Source organism: Megalops cyprinoides, chromosome 10 (genome assembly GCF_013368585.1).
Source record: "Megalops cyprinoides isolate fMegCyp1 chromosome 10, fMegCyp1.pri, whole genome shotgun sequence".
In the NCBI taxonomy this organism is placed as follows: Eukaryota; Metazoa; Chordata; class Actinopteri; order Elopiformes; family Megalopidae; genus Megalops; species Megalops cyprinoides.
Genome location: NC_050592.1, coordinates 28,298,479 through 28,324,409, shown reverse-complemented (window position 1 = coordinate 28,324,409; position 25,931 = coordinate 28,298,479). Strand labels below are relative to the sequence as shown.

Genomic DNA, 25,931 nt, shown 5'->3' with positions numbered 1-25,931 from the left:
ATCTTATTTTCTGTCAATAGGAGCTATTCACCTTATGAGCCTGGATTAGGGTCTCTGCTTTGCATGTGAGTCTTTCTCTTTCCTCCTTTTTTCACCAGCACTAAAGCCACAGGGACCCGGCTTTGAACTCTGGTATAGAAACTAATGGGCAAAAACAAAGACAGGGGTCTAGGACTGTTCTCATGGTAGGCTGATGTGTTTACAATGGGCACCTAGCTATATTCAGATACATTGCATCCACCTCATAATGCAAAATTTATACTATTGAATATAAATTCATTTCCTCAAAGTGTTTCTGAAATGTAATCACAACTGAAAATTCAAATATCCAATGACTGAAAAGGCTTTGTCAAATTGTAGCTTGCCCATTGTGTTGGAGTCCCCTGCTCTAGGAGCTTATTTGGGATGTGTTCCCATGTTCAGACAATGATGCCACATGCCTATATGTCTTTAATAACTGATTATGAAATGTTATTTTACTCTTGTCACTGGCAGATGGCTCTCTTTACCAATTACGGAGAAGGAGGTGTAGACGTTGAGACGGCTTGGAATAATGGACACTTTATCTCAGATAACACTGGAACTCAACAGCTGCTTTGTCCGGACGTCAAGGTAACTTGGATTTACCAAAATACTGAGCAGAGACCTTTTTTCCCTTCTGCTGTTTTGTCTGTTTTGGAATCTGCTATTAACAATTGAGTGTGATTATAAATCATATTCACACACCCAAATGCTTCACTGTATAAGAAATATATTCAGATTTCAAATATTATCTCTCAAAGCTGCTATGCTCCATAAGAATAATTATTTGATAGAATCTAAAATTTCCAAAAATACACAGCAGTGCACATACATACACTTGTCTACATATAAAAACATCTCTGTAGTATTTCTGAATCCATCCTTTGGTCTTCATGCTTTCATTTTGTTTTACATTGTTTTTTATTATTATTTTACATATTTCATTCATTCAGGATCATTTTTGTTTTGTTTTTAGATCCGCGTTCAAGCCCCTCCTTCTTTCTTTCAACACTCCTTCCACACAAGAAGAGAGCCATTGGTCCCCCATAAGGCCATCCTGACATCTCAAGACCTCCATTTGCTCTTCTCCGAAGTCAGAACTACCACTTACCCTGCAGTAACCTGCAAGACACTTGCCTCAGCCCTCATTCTGAGCGAGCTCCTGCGTCTTTGGGACCTCCCAAGGCCATGCAGTGGTTTTTCAGAACCAGGAATTAACTGCAAATGGGTTCCCTTTTAACCAGTCTAGAGATCTGCAAAACAAAGCTACATAGAGACATTGTTTTTTTTCAAATGTTGGAAATCTGATGGAACATCACAAAATGCAGATACCCTTCCTCTCTAAAGAGAGGTGTAATGATGTAATGTCCCATTTGTCCAGTCTTAGGCTCCCCCCCAAATGTTCTATTACCTCACTAAAAATTGGATATGGTAATATGCTGAAAAACATTTCATGTTATTCTTGTTGCAAAAGGATCTTGAAGCTTTCACTCTTGAATCTTTTTTTAACCAGTGTATCAACTCCTTTTCCCAATCAATTTTTTTCATCCTTTATGTCCCATTCTTACTTTAAAGTACTTGACTTCTGTAAATCATCATGTTTTATTTCATTTTTTTTCATCATATTTTTGATATCATATATTATATATTTTTGCTTTGCATGTTTTACTAACTTGGTTATAAATGTACGGATAAACCAGAGGCAAGATGAAGATATTTTAAAAATATATCTGCTTAACAAAGCATTTTTTTTGTTTTAAGCTGGTTTAAAAGATTAAAAAAGATATTTAATCAAAACTAACTGGTTGGTTTTGCCCATAAAAGAAGTTTGTGTTGTGAGGCATGGTGAAAAGAATTGGGTGTATGTTTTGAGCATAACACTATCTAATGTAAATAAATGTGCTATAAAACTCTACTTGTCTGCCACTCGTTATTATGGAAAAAGTTATGCAGAAGCACATCTTCCTAAAAAGAGAAGACTGTAGACTGTAAGAACCAATATTAATAATAAGAAGGACATAGCATATTATTGAAAAACTCAACAACTCAATCATTTTAATTTATAAAGTATATTTAATTAGGTCATTACTTGCATTGTGAAATGTGTCCTATGATATACGCATACAGTTGCATATGATAGGCAGAGATTGATATTTTGGCAAATACAAAAAACAGTTCTCACAATTAATATTTTTCCATAACACTGATATCACAATGGTGGTTATTCCTGGTTACTTTCTTTCCTAATTGTAAAATGGTACAAATACCATGCACATACAATCTAAATCATTTATAGAAAAAAATTAAATGATTTAAATATAAACGTCTTAGGTAGCTAAATATGCTCTGGTTTGCACTGTTGCTAGATTAAATTGTAAGAAGAAAAGTTCTGGCAGTTAAAACGTTTACTCCAGTGTAATGCTATACTCTACCATAGGTGGGCACTGTTGGCTTATACAATGAAAATAAGGAGCCAGGAGAAAATATGGTGAAGAAAGCATAAAAGTCCATTTAGATTTGGACAGAAAAGTGAATGTACTTAGGTATAATGTGTATGATTTATAAACATGCACAAAGGCTATACTTTGTATTTTACAACTGAAACGTGTTGCTAAGTTAAAGTTCAAGCCATGAAACATAAAGCCGAAGGCTCATGGCAAGACCAAATGCTTCATGCTATTTTTATTAATTAAAAACTGCATATATTTTGTGGATGTCTGTTGTCATACCCCACAAATGCTACATTGATTTAGCACCTTAATTAAAATGTCTATTTTCACCAAAGTATGCCATATACTGTTTGAGAGTGAGTGAATGGGAGTATGATTATTTAATTGTAAAATGACAGAGTACCTCGGTTCATAGGATAATCGAAGCTGCTCAGAAGTGTGTATCTGCCTTCATCTAGGCTTTGAGCCCAGGAGCAGAGTTTAGGACTCCCACAGGAGGGCCACTTATTTCCCATGATTCCCAGAGAGGCATACCTGCACAGACACTGCTCCACCTGTCCAGCTCACCTGCTGCACTGGACAGGTGGAAACAGGTGAGATTCAAGGGGAATGGCGAAAACGTGGCACGTTTAGATGTTCACAATCACATTTTATTTGGTACCCTTGATACATGCAAAATCCCACTCAATATAAAGAATGTATTCTTGATCTGTCTCTAAACCTAAATGTAAAATATAGTATATTGCAGATGTACGTCATATAACTTTCAATGCTAGAATATATCAGGCATTTGTAATGGTGCCATGTATTTTTTAATATGCACAATTATGTTTATCACAGTGACAATGAATTACTGATGTGAAATGTGTGTATGTAAAATGTTTTTTTTTACTTAGTATACACCTCAAATTTTGAATCTGAAGTTCTAATACCCAGTAATTTGTATTTAGTAAAGCTTAAGCAGGCTTAAAATGTGAATTCTAACAGAATGCTTGCAGGTTTAAGAGAACAGATATAGGCTTGTGGTTCAAGAACTTCTCCCCTCATCCACAGTTTCATATGCTGATACCTAACGTCATACCCTGTTTAACAATGTCCTATAAGACCAAAAAACCTACAACATTATTCTTAGAATGTATTATTTGTAAGAATTGAAGACATTAAATGTAAAATTGATACATGCCGATATGATATGAAAATGCAAATATATTGATTGAGTATTACATGTAAAAGTAAAAAAAGCATAATGAAAAAATTCTTTGATTTTTGTCTTAGGATCAAAGAGAGGCTGTGCCCGAGTCACAGAGAGCCACAGTGAAAGAGGACAGGTACTGGTCTCTGATGCAGTGAGAAAAAATGCCTCTCGACATTCCAAACTGAGTACTCTGCTAGAATAAGTCAAACTCTACCTTTAATGGGACTGTATACTCATTTATAAATCTGATTACTTCAGGGTAATTCGGGGAAGGGGGCTTGATTCTTGCTGTCTGGAAAATATGGGGTGGTATATGGCAACAGTCAACGTGCCGGCTGGCAGCTTGGTTCGCAGGAAACCAAACGGACGGTAACAGTTGGTCAATTGTTACCGCTCTGCTCGGGCCCTTGGGCCCAGTACGCCTGGATGGGCTAACCTAGATGAACACAAAAGGGAAAACAAATCTCACATAGATGAAAGCAGTCCATCAAACGAGATCAGATGGGGGGTGGAAAAAATCCCAACGTGCTGCCTAACGGAACAAATAACGATGGTCCCATTGCTGCCATTGTGAGGGTGAAGATGACCACAGCTCTAAATGAGTTTAACTCTTTATGATGACAAGTACTTTAAAAAGACAACAGCATGATAGCCTGATGGTAGAACAGACAAAAAAGCTAACTACTTTTCAGTTTCAAGACAATAGGTTTATGGAATGGTAATTATAATGGCAGTAAAGACTTGAAGAGCAGGAATGGCCAATTCTGGTTCTTGAAGATCAGTGTCTTGCATGGGGTTTGAATACTCACTACTCAGTGAGTTTACTTGCTGACCAAGAGATGTCAAATGATACAGCCAAATGAGTGAAAAGTAGAATTGAAGCCTGCAGACACCTAAAAGCATTAGACATTACAGTTGGCTATTCCTGTTCAAATGCATAGGTTTAGAACATTATATTTGCATTTCATTTTGTCATTAGGTAGATATTCTTGTCCAAAGTGATTTGTAAATTAGGGGTAAAATTCAGGACAGTGGAAACCTGGCACTAAGTACCACAAACCGTAAACACAGTCTCTCCCATCTCCCACCAGAAAAGCTGGGGAAGATTGGAACCAATGGCAGACGGAGTTCAGAGGTCAGATCCGGGCCCTGCGTCACTGGCTGAAGGACATGGAGATGAGGCTGCCCCATGTGGAACCTGGGGTTAGTGGGTTACAGTTTTTAATATATAATATATTGTATATATTAATATTTAATATTTGCCCTTCATTATCCCTTGCGAAATGCTGACACAAATCTTGATGCAAATATAAGTATGCAAAGTTCTGAATTCACATCTCAAGTTGAAAACTTGAATGGCCTCAGGAGTTATCCTGCTGCATAATAGTATGTACGAATTTTAGGTTACCATGGATAAAGACATATTCTAACTAATTTATGATGATGATGCTGGTAATAATAATAATAATAATAATAATAATAATAATAATGGTGCTGATCTTCTGAAAAAATATGATGTTCAGTCATTAAAAGGTTCACAAATTTAAAACTTGCTACTTACTACTTGCTTTTTTGTTTGGGTGTTTGTTTTTATAATTCAGATAATTCTGTATTTTCTAAATTTCTATTGCAGTTTTAGAAAATCAAAAGTAAAATGGCATAGAACATTTTACTTCAGAGTGCTTCCTTTACTATTTTCTACACCTTTTGATATCTCAACAAACCTTATATGTTTTCCTATAACATACGCTTCCTGTAACATTTTCCTGAAGTTATGACTGTTTGCTTTGAATTTGCTGTGGGGGTATAATCTTTTTTTCAACCAGAAATTTTCAAGGATTCAAACTTAAATGTTTTGTGTCTACTAGCGTACTGTTTACCTGCAATGGATGTTCTCTGGATTGTACACAGCTCATGTGGAGAACACAGACACCTTATGTATAGTGACATTGCTTTTCTTTTGTGTTATCTGGTGCTTTTACTAATTACCTATAGAAAGAATGTACTGAATGAGCTTTGAGCTCATTCAGTACAAGATACTCTGTACTCTTTTACTCTGTAAAAGATACTGTTCTTCATGACACGTTTCATGATGCTCTGTGGCATGTGAAAGAACCTTTACATGAAATGCTGATATTTTTAAACTGCCACATCAAAATGAACAAAATATTAACAACTCTACAAGTATGTTAATTCAATTAAGTCGTTTGCACTAACACATCAATTAGTTTCATTATGTCAAAATGTATAACGTACAATACAGAAGAAAAGCAGAAGAAGAAAACCCACTTTTATATCCATTTGTATGCACATCCTGTATATTTTAGTATTTGTGAAATGTATTACTTATGATGCAGACTATGCATAAAGATAAATTTCTATAATTGTGGAATTATACTCTAAAAGACATGCAAGTATACAAATAATAATGCACGTTTGAGCTATTAATATAGATTCTGGTGTCCATCACATTTTCCATTAATAGAAGACTCAAGTCTAGTCTTCACTGTTAGAGTTAGCAAGAAAAACATTAGCTGTTGGGATCCTTTGAAATTCTGGTTGGCACCATCCCAAAAAAGAGGAACCTGCCTGGGGGGATCAAACTGTTGAATGCAACTTAAAACTGCAATGGCGTTACAGCCCATTCTGAGCACTACATCTGAGCTTCGGACGGCAAAGAGGAAAGAGCTCTGTGCAGTACGTTCCTCATTTGGCAAAAACCATTGTATTTCGAGGGGACTGGACTGTCACCATCCAGAGAGACTGGGTAAAGTTAGAATGTCACGGCAACTTCATTCAAAGTCAGCTACATGTATTGCATATTCATGCAAAAAATCTGTGATTTAGAAGGACTGATTGGTCACAAAACCTTTAATAGCCGTTGTTGTAAAAAAGTAATTGTGGAGGTTGGTGCCTTTTACAAGAAAAAGGCAAACATGACCTCAGACAAAGCTAGTGGTTTCAGTCCATCCTCTATTATATAATCCAGCCCCTGCGGTTCAACGGTAAACATTCTTATCCATTGGCTTTGGGACCAGAGCCACTTTCTCACCAGCAGTTAGTCTTGATGTCTGAGCCCTGGAGGGTTAGGGTCCCATCAGAAGCTGTGAAGGAGGGAGAGGGAGAGAGAGAGAAAGGGAGGGAGACAGAGGAACAGAGAGACACAGAGATACAGAGTGAAAGGGGGAACCAGGGAGAGAGAGAGAGAGGCTCCACTGGAATAAGGGCCAGCCTCCTTTGTGTTGTGTGCAAGGGTGGCTGAGGAGGCCCTCTGCACACATGAGAGAACATTCTGAAAGGACATTAGACTGTGATTGGTGAATGAGAGAGCGGAGAAGACGCAAAATTGGACAGATGGATTGCTGTGATCTGACTGAAAAGGCTTTTTTGTACATATCACTTTCTTCATTTGAGGGCAAAAAAAAATCATAATATAATATTAATCATTCTTACTGTTACAACATTACTAATTCAGCTCCTACTTCTAGAAGTGATGGCGATGAAACCAACAAAATAATAATCATCAGATAATAATAATCAACAAATAATAATCAGTCAATAATCAATAATCATAAACAGATACACACATACACAGCACATCTGTGGACTTAAACTGAGATGCTATCGTGACTAAGAGCCTGACATTCTTTTTCTTCTTATTATTATTGTAGATGAATATGACAAGATCACCTCAGCTTAGGTGGGTCATTTTCTTTAAACAGCATTAAGAAAAGGCAAATTTCCCATGCTATTGTGTTTCAATTGCTAAAGAAGATGCATTTTCCCTTTAAGGATAACAAATCTATTCCAGCAGTCTGACACAATGGGTTAATAAATGGCCACAGAATACCTAACAGCACACAATCACGGTTTGAATGCATCATTGGTTTACTTTGGAATGCTACTTTGCAATACCCTGCTTTCTGAAGAAAAAAAAAACATTTGAAATGGAGTATTCAGTACAGCAGAACTGCATTAAAGTTAGATTAGGATATTCCTTCTTGTGTTCATTGAAAACTGAGGCTCCATTATGTATTAATTGAAACGTTTTAATACTTATCTTGATTCCCACTACAGTACAACACCCAGCTCCTGAACACATTGACGATTTCTTTTGTTCAATTTGTATTGCATTGTCTTCTCTGTGTTTCTGGCATGATTTTTATTACAGCGTCCTATTGTGTTTAGGCAGCCCATGTTAGACTTTTTTGATAGATTGTTTGGGCTACAGTTAAATCAAAGCATTGACCCAACAAAAATTAGAAGAAAATGGCTAACCTAATTTTGATGCTCTTTCCAGTTTGAAGGGGTTTATTTATTTACTATAAAAATGTTTTGAAGAAAATGACAAACATAACGCTAACACTAGCTTAGCGAACACTCAGTTATTTGGAAGAGCTTGGAATTATTTTTTTTAGAAGAGAAAAGTTCATATATTCACTAACATACATCAGGCTGGTAGTTGGGATGGTGCCTCAGTTTAACTTAATGTCAGTTCTACAGATGCACTGTGTGTGTGTGTGTGTCTGTGTGTGTGCACGCGTGTGCATGTGTGTGTGTGAGTGTCTGTTTCTCTGTCTGTGTGAGTTTGTATATGTGAAAGGAGAGCTCTCTCCCTCCCTGACATTATCGTTCTGTGTCAGCCCCGCGCGGCTTTGTCATGCTAATGGCCTCTCAGTCTGCTCAAACCGCTGCTTCCAGTCAGCGGGGGCTTGTTAGTTAGCAGGGTGAATTCGATGTGACGGCCCCTTGTGTGGCCACAATGGAGAAACTCACACCTGCCCCGGCTGGCCTGGCACGTTCTGCCATGTGTTTACCTGTTACATCGGACCCCATGTGTTGCACGGCCCCTAATCACCTTTATACAATAATTGTGTTGTACTTTTGACTTTTTAGCAATTAAGCATGCTCTAGCTGCAAACAAAAGTTAACCACCAATTGAAATGTCCTCCATTAGACAAGACAAACATTAAATAATATTAGATCATCAACTAACATTAGATTTTAGGTTATCCTATTAATAATGATTAATAGTAATTTTAAATTATGAATTTTAAATGAAATTAATTTTTTTCTTTTCTTTTTTTTGAAATTGCATAATCACCTTATACATATTGGATCAGCACCCAGTCATATGACCATGTGACCAAGTTATGCATTTCTTTGTGTCATGGAAGCTTGCATTGAAGAGTGGTTGCGTTTGTATTGGGAGTCTGAAGGCTTCCCTGCCAGTAGTCGAATGGCCAGCTACAGATTTAAAATCTTCTCAATGAGCTGGGAGTGGATAAATAGCATATCTATCCTCAAAGGGGTCTCTCCTCTTCTTCATGTGGTGTGAGTCTGAATCATGAACAAGTCAGGATGCGCAGTATGGTGACAGCGTAATGAGCCGGCCTCCACTCTCCTCCCGGCACTGCCTTGATGGTGGCCTGCAAACATTGCCGTTTTTTTTCACTGTCCCTCTGTGGTGTGTGTCTGGGAAGTCTGGGGGGGCAGGCGGGGTGAGGTGGCAGTGCACGCAGTCAAAGTTTGGCGGCGTCTTGAATTACACAGTTCAGTATCAGCAGGCCTGTTGTGTCAGCTCGGCTCCTGGTGAGGTGAGCGGCTCTGTCCAATGCGTTTTGTGTCACCTACTTTCATGTGTCTATATCTATAAATTGCACTGGATAAGAGCATCTGCGAAATGACTAAATGTATCTGTAAAATGGATTATAGTAGCTCTCCTTAGGTAGTATGCTCAAGCAAAGTTTCAAAATATGATGTGAGTTTTCCAAGTTTAATAGATTAAAATTTTGGCTACATTTTCACCAGGTCACTGAATAACTACATTTTTATTCAGTATACATGATTAATAACTAAATCTTTGAATTACTTCTCAGAATTCAAACTGAAAATCTATTTTTAAAAAAGATAATGAGCCACATACTGGTAAATCTTAAGACCTTCCCCGCTGTGTATATCCCATTGGGTGGCTGTGTTCCTTTGTGCAGCCCCTCCCCCATCTTTACTTTCCAATGCCCTCCATCAGAGTGGATAATCACTTTTCCTCCCTCGTGGAGCCTACAGACAAACAGAACCCTCAGGTTGACCTCATACATCCCCTACATGTGTCCCGTTCTGACCTCACTTCCTGTTCAGCCTTAAATTCAGCCATCATTCCTTCCTTTAGAGTATGAGCCGTTCATGTAGACAGATGGATCAGAGATATACGTTTTGCTTCCTTTGTGCCCGAGACCCAGTGTTGTCCAGGGACCCCCTACGGGAACCCCTACTTTTCATTTGCTGCACCGGGGCCTCTCCAGGAAGCCACCACTATGGCGATAACTGTCTGCGGTGAGGAATGGCGCTTTCAGTGCCCCTCATCAAAGGGGGACCCTGTTTTTTTAGGATGAATGAAAAAAAAACCTCCTGTGTCCCATTTGTCTCTTTTAGAGGGAGTGGGTATGGTCAGAGGAGCGCTAATTACCATATACTGGAGTACCTATTCAGGTCTTATTTGATTTAGGGGCTGGGGAGTGGGGGAGGCGGTAGGGGTAACATGCAAAGGATTAATCCACTTTTCTGTGCTTTCAAGTCTTCTGGCTCATGGGACTTTGATCGAATTTTTCCTCATCTGCAGTCCATTTACCGTCCCATTTGCCTGGCTCCCGTACCCTATCCAAAAGCTGAGCACAACACATGCTCTCTGGCTCCATGTGAGCGAGGCTGCAAGAGCATGAGCTATAGAGTAACAGTAAAACAGAATGAGCTATCGTCCGACATCAATCCATCAAGCGAAGAAGGCCGCCCACATCATGAGGGCCACAGGTCCTCAGGTTACACTGGAGCTGCTCAGGACACCGCTCGAGAGCACGCAGGCACCTTGTTTTCTGAGGGAGAATCCAGAGATCAAGGCTATGCGGGCAGTCTCTGCGGCTACACATGCAGTCTACGAGGGGTCTGGCATAGATAACATCCCGGCTCTGCCATGTGCCAGCGCCCGTGCGGCGCTACCCCATTCGAGGGCTGCACGGTTAATCCCGCGGTGAAAACGAGGGGAGCTCGCGGAGGGAGCGCGGGCGGGCGGGGGCCGCGGACGATTCAGATATATCTGAATGGGGCTGAGCGCAGTGAAAAGCTTTAGATTGCGTGTCATCTTTTTGTCCCTCCGGTCCTGAATGCTGCTGTTTGGCAGGAGCCAGCCGCCTCTCTGCCAGGCTTCGAGAAAGGGGAAGGAGTCCATCTGAGCCCTGTAAAGACACAGGCGCTTACAGATGGGCGAAAGGACTCCGCATTGTGGCTGATGCCCTGGGCTTGGCGAGGTGTCTGATTGAGCTTAATTGATGCATTGATTCCCCACTGATGAAGCAAAGTTTTAAATTGGAGTTAATTGAAGCCATCATGAGCAGGGGCGTTGAGTCTCCTGTCACCAGGAGAGACTGTTAAGGGAAAGAAAGTACCCTCATAGGAGGGCATAGTAAAAAGTCATTTGTACCAGTATAATATATGTCAAATTTTAATCCCCAATATTTTATATGATTTAAAAAGGCATACAGTAATATAAGAAAAAAAAACAATCTATATGTAATTGTCACTGTAATAAATGAAATCTTATGATTGTAGAATACAATGTTTAATATGACATATAAAATGATCACTTCTATACAAGAATTTTTGAGTCTAATTACCTGTCACAATATACTGTATTAGTCAAAATGTATTCAGTAGTGTATTCATTACAAAACACATTAAAGATGCAATTGTTCCTGTAGTTTATTATATGTGAGGGTGACATATTTACAGAAGCAAACATTTTTTTCCTTTCATTTTGAATTTCATTGTGTCATTTCATGTCAGCAATATTTCTGTTTTAGCTTTGTGTTTTCACCCTGTGCTCAGATGAGTCTGGAGCAACAAAGTCACATTTCCTGTTGGTAAATACTGTACAGGAGTACTGGAAGCAACATTCTGTGTTCTGCTCCATTCTTATTATATTCTCTTTTGTATTAAATTCAACAATATAAGTTCTGAGCATGGGTACTTACAGAGGACAGGTGTGTGACCATTACTGTACTTGGCAGAACATTACAGTTTTTTAAAGTAGAATTTCACTCTTGTGCCCTACCCCCAGTAAAATAATGCTTCCCCATATCATAAATAGAGTTCAGTTATACTATAACCCAAATTGAGACTGACTGTATTTTTTAATATTATGATTTAATGAAGAATTGGAGAAGAAATGGTTCACTTCATAGAACAGATGGCATAGTACACACTTTGTATGTACAGATATAACAATTCTACAATGCATGTCCTGTTCTATGTCCTGTCTTTAAATTTTGAACGCTTTGCTTCAACCACTTACTTCAATATTCACGTGTATGTGCTATAAAGTAAAATAAGAAAATCTTTTTGCAGGATGCAAAAAAATATTGTCATTCTGCAAAAAGGTGGCGTGGAGCTCTCGAGATGGAGAATGACTGTGAGTCATTCTGTGAGTCACACTGTGACTGTCTGAGAACACTGGGGTGTTCTGCCCTGACAGTGCGACTGCAGGGGTTAAATAACTTGACCTCAGGGGGTCATCCCCATTGAAATTTTTTTCCCAGGAGCAGCCAGGGTGACAGGCATTGTCGCTTCTGCGTTCTCGTCACCTCTTTCTCTCTCTTCTTTAAAGAAATTTCACCACATCGGCACACAAAGGGGCCCCTGGTAATTTAAGTGCTGCTTTCAGTCAAGCAGCATCTGAGTCCTCCCTTAAAAGCTCATCTAATTTGGTCCCATGCACTTAGCGGGGAAGATTAATCATCATAAAACTCGACATGAAATGCTCTTTCTTTTCCTCTGTCCCTCGGACGCATTACTCCGCTGCTCTCTGCCAGACTTGTGTGATGTGAGGCCTCTTGTGAGCAACGTCCACGATTCACCTGACCCCTGAGAGGTCCAGGCTATGGGGTGGGCGGGGCTGCCGCAATGCCTCACCCCTCTGGAGGTCAAACCTGATCTCATGCCCTCTTTTGTTAGTGTCCTCTCTCACAGTGTATGCTTCCTCCACCCTCCACTCCCAGGCCTTCATGCCACCCTTTCACACAGGCATGTCTCACCTTTCTCACGTAACCTGAAACATACTAGTGGTTAACCAGTTGGCCATCAGCCAATCCGAGGCTAGTATTATGGTAGAGAAGATGGAGATGAACCTGTGACACTGAGTGTCCATGAGGTGTCCGTCTGTCTTGGAAGGACGGGAAGGTCGATATTTCCCTTTCTTTTCCCTTCTGCCGCTTTCATCTCCTGATTAATCCCATGCGGACCCCCACCTGGTGTGTAACACAGTGTGGATTATAGGACAAGACAGGGGCTGGTAGCAGGGAAGGAGCCAGGCCTGAGAAAGTGCTGCCCGGTCGTTATCTGCCATCTGTAAGAGAAGCCCTGGGCACCTGTCCACTGGTGCTTGGCAGGATACTGATCCCACTACTAGGGACTGTTTCTTCTCATCCCTTCTCCTGGAAATAAAACCAGCCTGGGGAGATACTGTGCAACCTGACTCTGTAATTGAACAGTTTTAACATTCCTTCACTTATGAGGAACAAGGGGATCACAGACCAGGGCTTTCCACTGGCAGGCAATAAGAACGGTGTAAGGCCACATTCTGTATAATGTTTCAGGTAGAGCCCTTTAGTATTCACCTGTAAAGAGGTGACAACAACACAAAGAAGCAAAATGTTTCCCTTACAATAGACCTTATCAGTCTCTTTTGAATATGTTATTTAAACAATTATATAGAGAGTCCACTGCCTTGACAGGATAGCTATACTTGGTCAATGCTAATTGAGATCAGATGAGTGAACCATTTTGTTAAATTCTTATATATTTTTGTAAACCAGATTCCTCTCTGTTACATTAACAAAACAAGGCTGCATAACAGAACATATGCACGTGTGAAATCTGTAGGCCATTTCACAGGGTGCAATATACAAATGAGAAAATATCCATTTTATACAAATTGCAATGAATTTTTGTAAGGCATCATAAATCCAGATGTGTTCTAGGAACAGAGGGTGGAAGGGAGGGAGGGATGACAAGAAAGAGATAGTAGTAAAAACTGAAAGAGTGGATTTTGGAGTAGAAGCACCAAGAGAAACTGCGGATGTCTGAAACATGTAATTTGACAATGGGTAGCCCATTATTGCTGTTCATATTGATTTTGGTGTGTAATGCAATCAGAGTCTGAGATTCTGTCTGAAAGCCTGTGTTGTAGACTGATGCTGACACAGTGTGCTAGCTAATTACATCCGTGTGTCATGTTCATATCCCAAGTGTTGTCTAAAAACTGTCCTGTTAGATGTAACAATTTATAAATAAATGTGACCATAAGCATGTGAGTTAGAAAATGATTATTTGCTTATCAGTCAGTTTCATCGATGAAATGTTTACTGCATTGTTTTAGCATCACAGGTGTTTAAAGTCTTCCTTTATGATTTGAGGATGTAGACTGGTCATCAAACTTGTATCTGTAGTGTTTCAGGCCCCTTTATGAAGCTCCCGTAGTGGAGTAAGTATTAAGTTGCACAAACTTGCATGCTCAAAAGGAAAGGAGCTTTAAATGGAGCAAATCTGGGTGGGGGTGGGGGAGGGACAGACAATGCCCTGCCTCTCATCTCCTTTTTCCTTATATCTCCCTACTTTTTGTGCTTTGTCGTTTGCAGTTCGGGAAGACTGGAAGTGAGTTGAAAAGTAACCGGAGGTGTTTTACAGTAATTAGGGCCCTTTGTTGCTGCTGCCACGGCTGGCGTGCTGGTCTTGAAAATAGAAGGGAGGGAGAAAGGGGGGGGGGGGGGGTCTCCTTTTGTGGACTACCCCGCTTGCCTCTGCGGTCACAACATGAGCACAGGGGAGAGAGGGGCTGGAGGCATCTGTCACTTAACATGTGAATGCGCAGGGGAGCCCTGGGGTCTTTATGAAGTCCCTTTTCTCCCCCTGGAAGCAGCATGGAGTTTCTGAGGCGAAAAAAAAAAAACTTGGGGGAGGGGCCAGCAGATGGGGAGGATTGGGGGTGTGAGGACATTGCTGTCTAACAGTCTGGCAGGGAAACACAACAGACACAGAGCCCCCATCAACAGGCAAGTGCCGGCAGTGAGATGGAGCTAACCGGAGCAAACTGGGATGAGGGGACCCGAACAACCTGCCTTTGTGGGACACGGAGAATGTAGCCAAGCTTTAGGTCTACCTTGACCCGGATTGCACGCCGGTAACTCGACAAGGAGGAAATTATTCTGCCCGAGGGGTAAAACAAAGACGCTGAAAGGAGGAGTGGTTTGCAGGATAGAGGGAAAAGTTGAACATTGTTTGCCGGTGGCTGTGGGCAACGGAGAGGCATGGGTTATCAGCTTGCGTGGAGTCCGTTTCTGGGAAAGGGGGTGGGCAAGTGAAAGGATGCTTAAACAAGGCAGGAATTTGCTCCTTTGAATGGTAACGGACGACCAACTGGATTCTCTCTGTGCCATTTGTGCGCCTCTGTGCGGGTAAGTGTGCAGGCATTCACAGCTAAAACCGCCAAATCTAGACTTGCAGGCGATTTAGGCAGAAGGTGGCTGAAGGGGGTAAGTCCTGCTTTGCAGAGTGCAGAAATGTAGTGGAGCAACAGCGTGGCAGTAATAGATTATGTCTGTCCTGTTGTTATGGTTGCATAAGTTTTGCATTGAGCAGTATTAATGTTATAAACTTGATAAATAGTCTTTGTGGAAACACTTTTTAAATTTTATTTTGGAATTTTTTATTCCAAAATATTTTATTTAAGGAGTCAGTGTCCAGGACTATTTTACTACAGTGGCTTTGGCTTGGTGGTGTCAGTAATAAATGATGTTTTATGGTACGTCCATTGTCATTGTAAAAGTTAAGTACAGTCGCACAGACTGGAAGTTTTAAAAAACGAACAGAAACTATATCATTAACAAACCAAGTAGCATGAATGGGAATATGTTCTATATTCATTATACACTGTCCTTCACATTCACCTGTGCTGTAGCTTTTATAGCTCTTCTCTTACCTCTGAGAGTTGGTAGTGTAAAGCAGACTTAGTCAGTAGTTCCCACAAATACAGCTGCAGAATGTATTTATGCTGTATCACTTGAATTGACTGATTAGGGCATATCTGAATTTGTTCAGAATTGCTTAGATGTGACAGTTAGAGTAATAGTTTTCACAGCCAGTACCTGTCAGTGTGTGTAATACTGTTCTACAGAACTTTCTGCCTTTTGGCTTCAAAGCATACTTTTAAGGAACAGCGTGCTTTTCTCTCAAGAACATAATCATTAGTTTTCCTACAGTAACGACTGAACATGTATGTGTGACTGGAGTTTTAAACAAATTTATGTTCTCTGGAAAAAAAAGCCACAAGGTCTTTCAAAATGAACCTATGCTTGGTACATTTACATTTACATTTACATTTACATTCATTTATTTAGCAGACGCTTTTATCCAAAGCAACGTACAAAAGTGCATACAGTAAGTATAGCGACAGTACGGGGACAGGATGTGTACAGTTCCACAATGAGACAGTTCTCAGCTGAGAGCAAGGTCTGTTTGAGGACACAGTACTATCAGATTTGTACAACTACAGCATATAGGGCAACTAATACGATACACCTTCAAACAGCAAACTTCTAACCAAACACATCTACATCTACATCTAACCAAACACTTTCTCCATGTTTTATTTTCTCTAAGTGTTTAAAAACTCTATGAAAATACTAAATACTGCTATGAAATTTTCAAACTTAACTCTGCAGATGTAGTCTACATTAACAACTACACAAGGACACTAACAACTACACAAGAGCTTGAGTAAAAAGCACACATACACACACAACACACACAAGATAGTATTTGACATCAGTGAAGGAGTAGCTTTGTCAGGTGTCCCTGTGCTACTGCATCCTGGTTTTCCCGGAGGGGGGAGTGATGTGTATATGTGTGTATGTGTGAGAATCGGTCGCTCTTATGACGCTGGTGTCAGCGTGCGAGTATGTATTGACTCTGTCCTGTCAGGATACTGGCAATTGTCCTGACACCTGCATTAGCATGACAATGGCCACCGCAGACATAAATGAATGTCGATTCCAGACAAACAGGCCAAATCCTCTGCAACTGACTCACCACCCCCTCAGTCTCATTCATTTATGTTTGTATCAACCTTTAATGTCATACTGCACTGTATTTTGAAGTAGGTTCTTTCATCATCTGATGATCAGCGATATGTATGCGGTTTTTGTTTTGTTCCTGAAATGAAGCCATGGATTCCAGAACAACAGTAGATTGTACATATGTGAGGTGTTTTTATAAAACCCTCTTAATGCTTGTGTCTTTCAGAGGAATTATCATACAGGAGGGTAGGTTGAAACGTTTCACATAGAGACCCACACAGAAATGCTGAGGTTCGACAGGTGGTTCCAAATGCAGAGCGCTGTCTTTTTCCATGGCTGTGTATCTAGTTTTACAAGTTCCAGTACATGGCATACCATACAGCATTGGGCCCAGGGTGGTCATAGCTCACCTGCACTGTGAACCATGAGGCTCCCAGAAATATTGCAAAAAGCTGAAAATATATAAAATCTGCTAAAAGTTTTATGGAGTGCTAAAAATGAACAAATTATATGTAATTCGCCATTAATTCATATTGTAACTGTGATCACAGAACACAGAACACAGATCTGAGGTATGTGATTTTGTTCACAGTTCTGGGAACAGTGGTTGTATCCCTAAGTCTGAGACAAGCAGGTAGATGCTCTGAACGGTTAATGTGTTTACCTGCTGGAGATAAATTATTATCAATGTTTCAATTTGGCAGATACCTCTGTCAAGGAAAAAATGACAATTAGAAGAATCAAATATAGTTGCCTCTCTTTCATTTGTTACAGGTTTCACCAGTTAAATAGTTTGATAAAGACAAAAGCTTGACAAAAACTAAAAGGACCTTTAAGCTGCTAATTATCTTGGCCCTTATTTCTGATGTGTAAATACAATTTAAACATGCTCACGTTTAATATTATGCTGGCATGGGGCTCCCGAGTGGCTCAAATAGTAAGGTGCTTGTCTTGAGTGCAGGCAGAGTCTTATAAGCCCTGCTTAGATCCCAACCATCCCATCAGACAACAATGAGTGGGAGCTCAAAGCTAATTTGTTCTGGCAGTTTAGGACTGAGTATGTTGGCAGGGTTTCCTCATCTCACTACCATCAGGCAATCTTTGATTCATGAGGTGCCCAAGTTGCTATATGATTGCACTAGTCTGACCTCAGCATGCCTGTATGACTGTAGAGGTTGTGGTGGTGGATAAACTATTGGCGATTCCAAAAAGTATGGAAAAGCATTTAGATGTTGACATTTTGTCACTACACTATATGTAAGTGTAACTGTAACTGACTGCCGTCAGACTGCTATGCCTTTTAACATTGTTACGCACAGTACATAAGGCATAAGGCATAAGCCAAGGCATATGACGTATAAGGTGGTGGCCTTGGGAGGCACATCATCATTATTATTGTTGTTGTTGTTATTGTTATTATTATTGCTGTCATTGTTGCTATTTGGCAAGCAAGTTGCACCCTGCCCAAGTTAGTTTATCTGCCCTGGTTCACCCCTTTGAGTGAGTGAGAATAAAGAAAAACGGCGGTGACATTTGGGTGGATGACAAAAAAGCAGCTGATCCTTTTTTTTTTGGATCTTCACCTTATACTGGTCAAGGTTTGGTTTGCAGTTGGGAATTCTGATCCACACTTACAGTGAGTTTGTGGCTACACTGGGAATGGACGACACTACACGCACGTAACAACAGCTGACAGAGACACAGTTGTGGGAAACAACAAAACATTGATTCATCATGAAGAGGTCTGAACCGTCTAGCATGGTCAAGGAGAAGCGGTATTTCATGAACACGTTCGTGAAGTTCTGATTTTATTGATCTGATGTGCGATATTCATCAGATGTCTTATCTGGCTGACGTTAGCTACATGATTTGCCTTCTAGCTAGCTCTAACTAGCTAAACTAAGTGAGCCAGCCCTTGATAGCCAAGAGAAGTAGTTACAGCAGGCAGCATGTGAAGTTGGCAAGGAAAAGCTGAAAATACACATAATGCTCATACATCTACCTAACGAGTTAGCCAAATTTTGAGCAGTATAACCAATCTGAAAGTGACAGAAGGCGATCTGTTTTAGAATATATTTCAAAGGTAATATTTCAAGCCATTATTATTAAACATGTTGTTAGAACTGTCTAAGAATGTTAGAATTGTTTAACTCGGTAGGCTGGGGGCTCTCGTGGGGGTGCTCCACCAGAAATTTTGCCACCAAAAATACTAGGGCCAGCCTTCGTTACTCAAGTTTTGTAATTACATGAAAGGTTAGGGTTAATTCTTGGTTACGGATATGGTTGGTCGGTATTTAACGTTGGAGTCAGGTGAGTTTATCCAAAGGTGATCACTAGTAAAAGTTCAAATTAACATAGATATATTACTATTAAGAAAACTCCTCTCCACTTGTTTTAATTATTACTTGATTGTGTCAGTCAAGTAAAGTAATGTAAATGTCAACTGAAGGATATTTAGACTTTAACTGATAAATCAACCAATAAAATGTATTTTTACAGAAAATGACAATTATATGGTTACGAAACGCGAGGCAGAATATGATTTCCAGAGGGAATATGAAAAACAAACAAAAACAGAAATCCCAAAGCATTTGGTTCACGTTAAATAATTTCGGTTAGAGCAAAGAAAATTAAATACATTAAATCTTTGTATCAGAAGAAAGAGACTTTAAACTTTTTCAGTTTAATCATAATTAAAATTTTCTTGGAATCCACAAAGACTGCAAAGTTAACGGCACCACATTAATCATGTAAAACAATAAGAAACCGATTCAGGACGATTAACATCTAAAGTAGTTTAGCGGTAAAAAATTTTTTCCTCCTATTTTTCAAGTTCACAAGCTTCCACTGGTTAAGATATTGCACTGTCACCAGAGGAACTGAACAGCACGGTGCAAACGCTCCACTGGAAACAGGGCTAGTAATCGAGCACCTTCTGCTTCAGCGAACCAGAAAACATCTTAACATCGGTCTCTGCGCAAACTTGCCCAATTTGCATGTTGCATGCTGACCCACGCTGACCTTCACGTCTGTGGGGTTTGGGAGGCGGAAGCAGCGATGGAGAACCGGGCTCCATGTGACCTCCCTCTCTCCTCTGTCCAAGGCTTTCTCCTAATCCCATAGGACGCACAGGCACTGTTCCCTCATCCTGCCTTAACCTGTTCACAAATCCAACAGCATAATGTAATGCAATATCACCTGATCTAATGTAATACTATATGATGTGAGGACCAGCTAATATTTGTCTTAAGTGCATGTGTTAAGTAAGTAATGCTCTCATGACAGAATTTAGTGCGACGTCAGTGATTATTAAAATTTTAATATGAATCTTACTCAAACTGTGTATTTGCACACATTGTGATACAATGAACAATATACAAAATACTCCTCCTACCACTTCTACTACTACTAGCCATTATTAATTAGAGTGATAATCAATTAATAATAATCAAAAACTATTCAGATTGCAGAGTTTGTCATTTTTGAAGTCTGTTATTATAAATGCTACTTCGGAAGCAATGTATGATATTTGTAAACCACCAGAAAGGGCACGTCAGATGATACATTTTCTCATGGTAGTTTTCTCTTTCTGCTGCTCTATTGAAGAACAGCCTCACCATTTGTTATGTTCATGCGGGCCTTTTATTCTGGGTTTCCCGAGCATGCACTATCCTCCCGGCCCTCGGAAATGAAGCAGCATTTTTATGCCTGTCATATTTGATCAGGGGCTAAATGGTTTCCCAGCGCTGGTCTGGGGCCAGGCCTGGCCAGGAATGTGGGTCCAGGCTGCCAGGCGTAACAGTGGGCATCCTGGAGGATTCTACCCCTCAGACAGGCATGTCAGTGTGATTCCGCACCAGGAAATGGCCAGCTAAGATACCAGTCCAAACCCTTCGACAATGAGAGCAGCAAAGACTTATTTCCCAAAGAGGACCCCACACCATTTAAGCTGTCTCTGCTCACATCTAATCACTAGAAATTCTAGTTTTTATAAACAGATTCACACACCTCTGTTAGTTTTGTTCATTGTTGAGTTGCAGCTGCCTTTAGTTATGAAGTGGTATGCAACATTTTGGAAAGTCAAGAGAAGTGAAATGAATTAGAGGAGTCTGGTAGTCATGAGGCAGAATCTCCTGCATGAGTTCTTATGGAAATTGTGAAATATATATCTTCCAGTTCTGATTAGATGGCTGCGGTGATGTTAATTCAGTTTGAAAAATAGGGTATTTTAAGGATGACAGCCTCAAAATCTTTTAATTGGACAAGGCAAAATCACAATGTATGCTAAGGCAAGGTCCTTAAACAGTGTCTATCCAGCTATGTAAATGGTTTTATGGATGGATGGATGTAAAAATTGTCAGCTGTGTAAGTCACAGTGGTAAGCAACTGTAATGTAATGTACATCACTGTCATCTGTAGGCACTGTACTGCCATATGTGGTAATAGATGGAATCTAGTGTATGATATCAGTACTTGCTCAAGAGCTGACAATGCCCAGTATTTTAAGCATCTTTAAGTATCTTAAGCTTTTGGTGCTGCTGATTGGGGAAGGCTGTGGGATGTCAGTGAGAATGAAAACACATGTCTTAAACACTTTGTCTGAGTGCATGCTGAGGATTACGGTGTAGGTTCAATCCCAGCCAATGACGACCAGGAGCCCACAGTGGCAGAACAGAGTGGCTTCGTTCTGCTGGGGGTAGGTGTGGGCGCGTCAGCGGGGGTTGCTCGTCTCACCAGTCTCAGGCATCCTGCGCCTCGTCAGGCATCCTGCAGGTTGTCACCTCCGAGTGACATCTGTGCAGCCACGCCCATCCGCAAACTGGCAATTAAGCCACTGTGGTGTGCTGGGGCCTGGGTGACTCTCAGGGTGACAAAGAATTGTGGTGGTGTGTATGTGTATTGAAGGATTGCATCCACTGTGCCCCATACTCCTGCATGAGTGCGGTGGCCACTGCAGGGAGAGGCAATAATGTTCAACTGGAAATTCCACAAAGTGCATAAAAGAGGAAAGGCTTTTTAAAAAAGAAGGGACATATGAGATTTGTACAGATTTAACAGAAATGAAAGCATTCAATACTTTGCAACAAGATGTAGTTGTAATGTAACAACATTGTCAAACTATTGATGTAATATGAAGTGTTCCCTCTAAAACTAGAAAGGACAGAATGGTCTGAATGCTCAAACAAAATTCTGAGATATTGATGAACTATATTTTTGAAATAGACTTATTAATATTCATATCAACTTTGTAATCCACAAAAGCATGTGTTCAATATTTATGCAGAGGCCTTGTCTTGTTTTAGGCAGCAAAAGGGTCTTCTGCATGCATGACTGCAGGTCCCCTCATCTCCCGCCCGACTCGCTAGCCCGCTGGCCGTAGAACTATGGGAAACCTCATCAGCCGGCCCGGCTGTCTGGGCCAGAAGTCCAAGAAGGTGACGTCGGAGGAGGACTTCCTGAGAGAGTGCTATCAGCGCAGGAGGGATCTCCCCCCAGCGGCTAGTCTCCGAGAGAGGAATGATGCCGTCACACAGAGCCCGGCCACGCACAAACCAATCAGCCCCCCTACCATTCCTGCTGCAGACCAATCGCAACAAGGCGTGCCCCACCTCGTCAAGACCCCACCGAATGGGACCTTGCCCAAAAGGAACGAGGTGGAGTCTGGGAAGCAGGGGGGCGGGATGGCCGGCTGGGGGACAGCAGAACGGACCCCCAGCGTCCAGAGGCAGAACTCCGGGAGCCCCTGGGGGTGGAAGACGCTGTCCACCCGTGAGGTGACAGAGGTGACAGAGGTGACGGAGACCATCGTGACAGAGATCGTGGAAGTGACCGAGTTTCCGCCTGGGGACAAGGGGGGGGACCCCATTGTCACCAGGACCGTGAGGGTCCTCACAGGAGCTGCGGAAGAACTGGCTGAGGTCAATGCACCGCGCCTTCATAGTCTGAACCACTTGTGCAGGCAGGCGCAGTAGCTCTACACACGGCCAAAGTCAAACAGCCAAAAGGGATTGTTTGCCCTTTGTTTTCCATGTGCATTGCTGGTCTGCGTTGTGCGTTGACTGTCATTTGCATTGTCTCTGTCACAGCTCCAGAGTGATGGCCGCTCCAGTTCGGACCAGGACTCCAGTTGGAGCACGCTACACAAGAAGGTCAAGATCTATAGTTCCATAAAGTGCAGGCTTGCTCTTTTGTTCTCTATTCCACTTTGGAGGAAAGCTCATCTAAGTGGGACATCAGGACAACATATAAAAATGAATAGAACCGACTACAATAGAATAGAGACTATTTTACAACATGCTGTAAATAGCTACATGACCAGTACAGAACACATATGTTTGCCATGTTTTGATGGCATAAGGGAGTGGCTAGCTCTTACAATATTACAGTGTACAGTACATTTCATGGTGCAACTTGATATTTACTGTTCATATAACAGGTAGTTTTCCATATGGCTTGTATTACTACAGCATGCTCTGTTTTAATTTTTTGAATGCCTCAGGTTGCTAAAAGCTGTTCTTCATTTTCAATGCTGAATATTGAGGAGAGAATGGAGAGGCTACCCTATCAGTGTTAAGTTGCTTTTTATAAAGTTCATTTCAATTATAGGCAGGAAACAGAAAAATGACTCAAGGAAGATCAGGTATATGTTGCCAAAAGACAAAATCTAGGTCATCATGCACGCTTGTACAATCCTTTGATCAATGGTATCACCACTTTTCAGATTTAAGATTAGTCTGGGTGAACTAAAGTAAACAAGGTGTTATGTTAAAAATTGCCAGACAACCTAGCTCCTGTGAAAACTAATTCATTAAAATGATTCAGGTATTTGTATTAAACAGTGGTGTACTTATTTGTGGTTATAGACTGTGAACAATAGGCCAAAGCTCTCACATCATGTAGTATGTCCAATTTCTGACCCACTGGAAGTACCCTGAAAGGAAAATTCCTTTGATTTAGTCACACGGTTTGTTTCAGGAGATCATTTAAAAGGCCTTTTCAGTGGAGTGGAGTATAGTGGAGACTCATCCTTGGTGAACTGTGAAAACTCAATGTTTGTTTCCTTTTCGTTGTCAAGGGTGCACGTTGTGCCTTGACCCTGAAAGAAGACCTAGGTGATCCTGAGACATTGCTTCAGAACCTGGAGGTTTTGCTGACATGGGTTTCTGAGATAGAGGAACTTACAACCAATCAGAGGCCTCCCTCTTCAGAGGTCAAGGTGGTGAAGGCACAGCTGCAGGAGCAAAAGGTACTTCCCGCTAGAATGTAGGACACTAATGTGTTAACAACCATACAGCATGCTTTCTTGTGTCAAATGTGGTTAAATAAGTGCTTGTCTGATACCCATCCAGAAAAAAAATCTCTAATGAACTGAAGTTATGGGAATTGGGATTATCTGAGTGTGTCCTTTATTCCCAGAATTCTCCTGTGGTCAGATATGAGCTGGCAATTACAATTCCACCTATTCAAGAGGTTGTCCCTGTTTTGTATTCAGATCCTGTACAGAAAAAACCCCAACAAAAAACGGGTCATTCACCATTAAAGCTAAAACGATCCCTTTTGTGGGTTGAGCAGGTGAGGTGGAACTTCCCTGCAGATCCACAATGCAGGCAGGAAACTTGAGAAAGGAGTTTCACCTAGTACTGCAATCCCAGGGGACACTAGGACAAAACTGCCTTTGATGCTGTTGTATTCTCACCACCACAGGTAGTTTCATGTATAAAGTTAAAAATGGGCCATATTTTGAATATCTCCTATATCTCCCTAGTGTTATTTTTGCTGATTTTTTTCTAACTTTAAAACAGCTTGGTGAATATTATATAGCCACTCCTACAATTACAGCTACAATTATAAATGTTGTCTAGATTTGTTTCTGGCATCTATTACCTGATATATATTATACGTGATTATAAAAATGTTGCTGTGACCTTTTGATTTTGAGATAAACAGAGAACCTTTTGTCAAGGACATAGGTGAGGTATTCATGTCTGATAGCTGGCAAATAGTACACTGAGGGCACTAACATAACATTAGCATAAACTTCTGATTTTCAGACTAAGATTATATTCTGTTTGTATTAATTTTGTGAATTATGTTATCTTTATGAATAATATTGTTTATTTTAGCAATGTTCAATAAAGGACATCCCTACCCAGCACCTGGAAAGCACTGGATGGGCATATGTTTTCTGTTGATTGCTGTCGATAAAGTGTAACCATACAGTACGTAAAATGTGGTCTTTCCCTGTAGCTACATCTTCTGTGCCATCTGGCCATGAGGTAAATAGGTATGTCTACCCTGGATCAATGGATGCACTGCACTGCAAATTAGCCTCTGCGGCAAAGGCATGGCTCAAACAAGCTGTGTACATTTCTAGCTTCTGCAGCGGCTGCTAGAGGACAGGAGGGCGAGTGTGGAGTCCATGGTGGAGGAAGGGCCGCTGTTTGCCGAGGCACACGAGGGGATAGACAGGGAGCACACCATCTGCCAAATATCCAGCCTGAGGCAAAGATGGGAAGCCCTCCTGCTGGATGCAGAGATCAGGTATGACACTTCATGCCATCTTTGTTCAGGGTGGCGAGTACCTTTGTATAGATGCTGAATGACAATACCGGTGCTGTATTATCACCTTTACTTCTGAAATCTGCAAAATTTTCCCCTTCTTCGGTGGGTTTTAGGTTTTCAAGACTCATCAATGAAATGACTGAACTTCTTCAAGCTGTGCTCTGCAAATCTCATTCAAGAATTTGTGCTTCTAGTCAACAGACCTTTGTTAGAGCCTAAAGCTTGCAGTGATCTCCCACACAATATTTAGAGAAAGAACTGGGCATGGAAGCCTTTGAGAAACGACCCAATGCCCCGCTTGCTTTTATGTGAAGCAGCGCTGGTCATTGACGGCACAGCCTGGATGACTCCTGTTCTCGTCTGTCTGTTTGAATTGGGGGCGGCAGGCACAGAAGTTTGGAGGAGATCCTACCCAGAGCTCAGCGCTTCCAGGAGGTCTCAGACTGCCTCCAGCAGTGGCTCATCTGTGTGGAGCAGGACCTGTCGGAGCTGCGGGGGGCAGAGAGGAGCATGATCCACATCCAGGAGTCCACCATGCGAGCCAAGGTCAGACCCCTGGGGCAGCAATGTGCCAGGGACCTG

General features: G+C 41.0%; 2 protein-coding genes across 5 annotated transcripts in view; both read left to right on the top strand.

The window, feature by feature from the left end:
• The window catches only part of LOC118784094 (plectin-like), an 85,235-nt gene extending 83,299 nt beyond the window's left edge, over positions 1-1,936 (top strand). For 3 of the 4 annotated variants that reach the window (XM_036538095.1, XM_036538097.1, XM_036538096.1), the window contains 2 exons: positions 496-612; positions 998-1,936. The gene's annotated coding sequence lies outside the window, so the exon portion shown is untranslated. Of the gene's footprint in view, positions 1-98; positions 186-495; positions 613-997 lie in introns of all 4 variants that reach the window. The other variant, XM_036538093.1, reaches the window with a different exon arrangement.
• Positions 1-25,931, top strand: part of macf1b (microtubule actin crosslinking factor 1b) — a 45,773-nt gene that overhangs the window by 721 nt on the left and 19,121 nt on the right. The window contains exons 2-8 of the mRNA XM_036539571.1: positions 2,930-3,064; positions 3,747-3,799; positions 4,758-4,869; positions 22,874-22,936; positions 23,863-24,033; positions 25,162-25,328; positions 25,736-25,895. Coding sequence (XP_036395464.1) covers positions 2,930-3,064; positions 3,747-3,799; positions 4,758-4,869; positions 22,874-22,936; positions 23,863-24,033; positions 25,162-25,328; positions 25,736-25,895 — 861 coding nt within the window. The remainder of the gene's footprint in view (positions 1-2,929; positions 3,065-3,746; positions 3,800-4,757; positions 4,870-22,873; positions 22,937-23,862; positions 24,034-25,161; positions 25,329-25,735; positions 25,896-25,931) is intronic.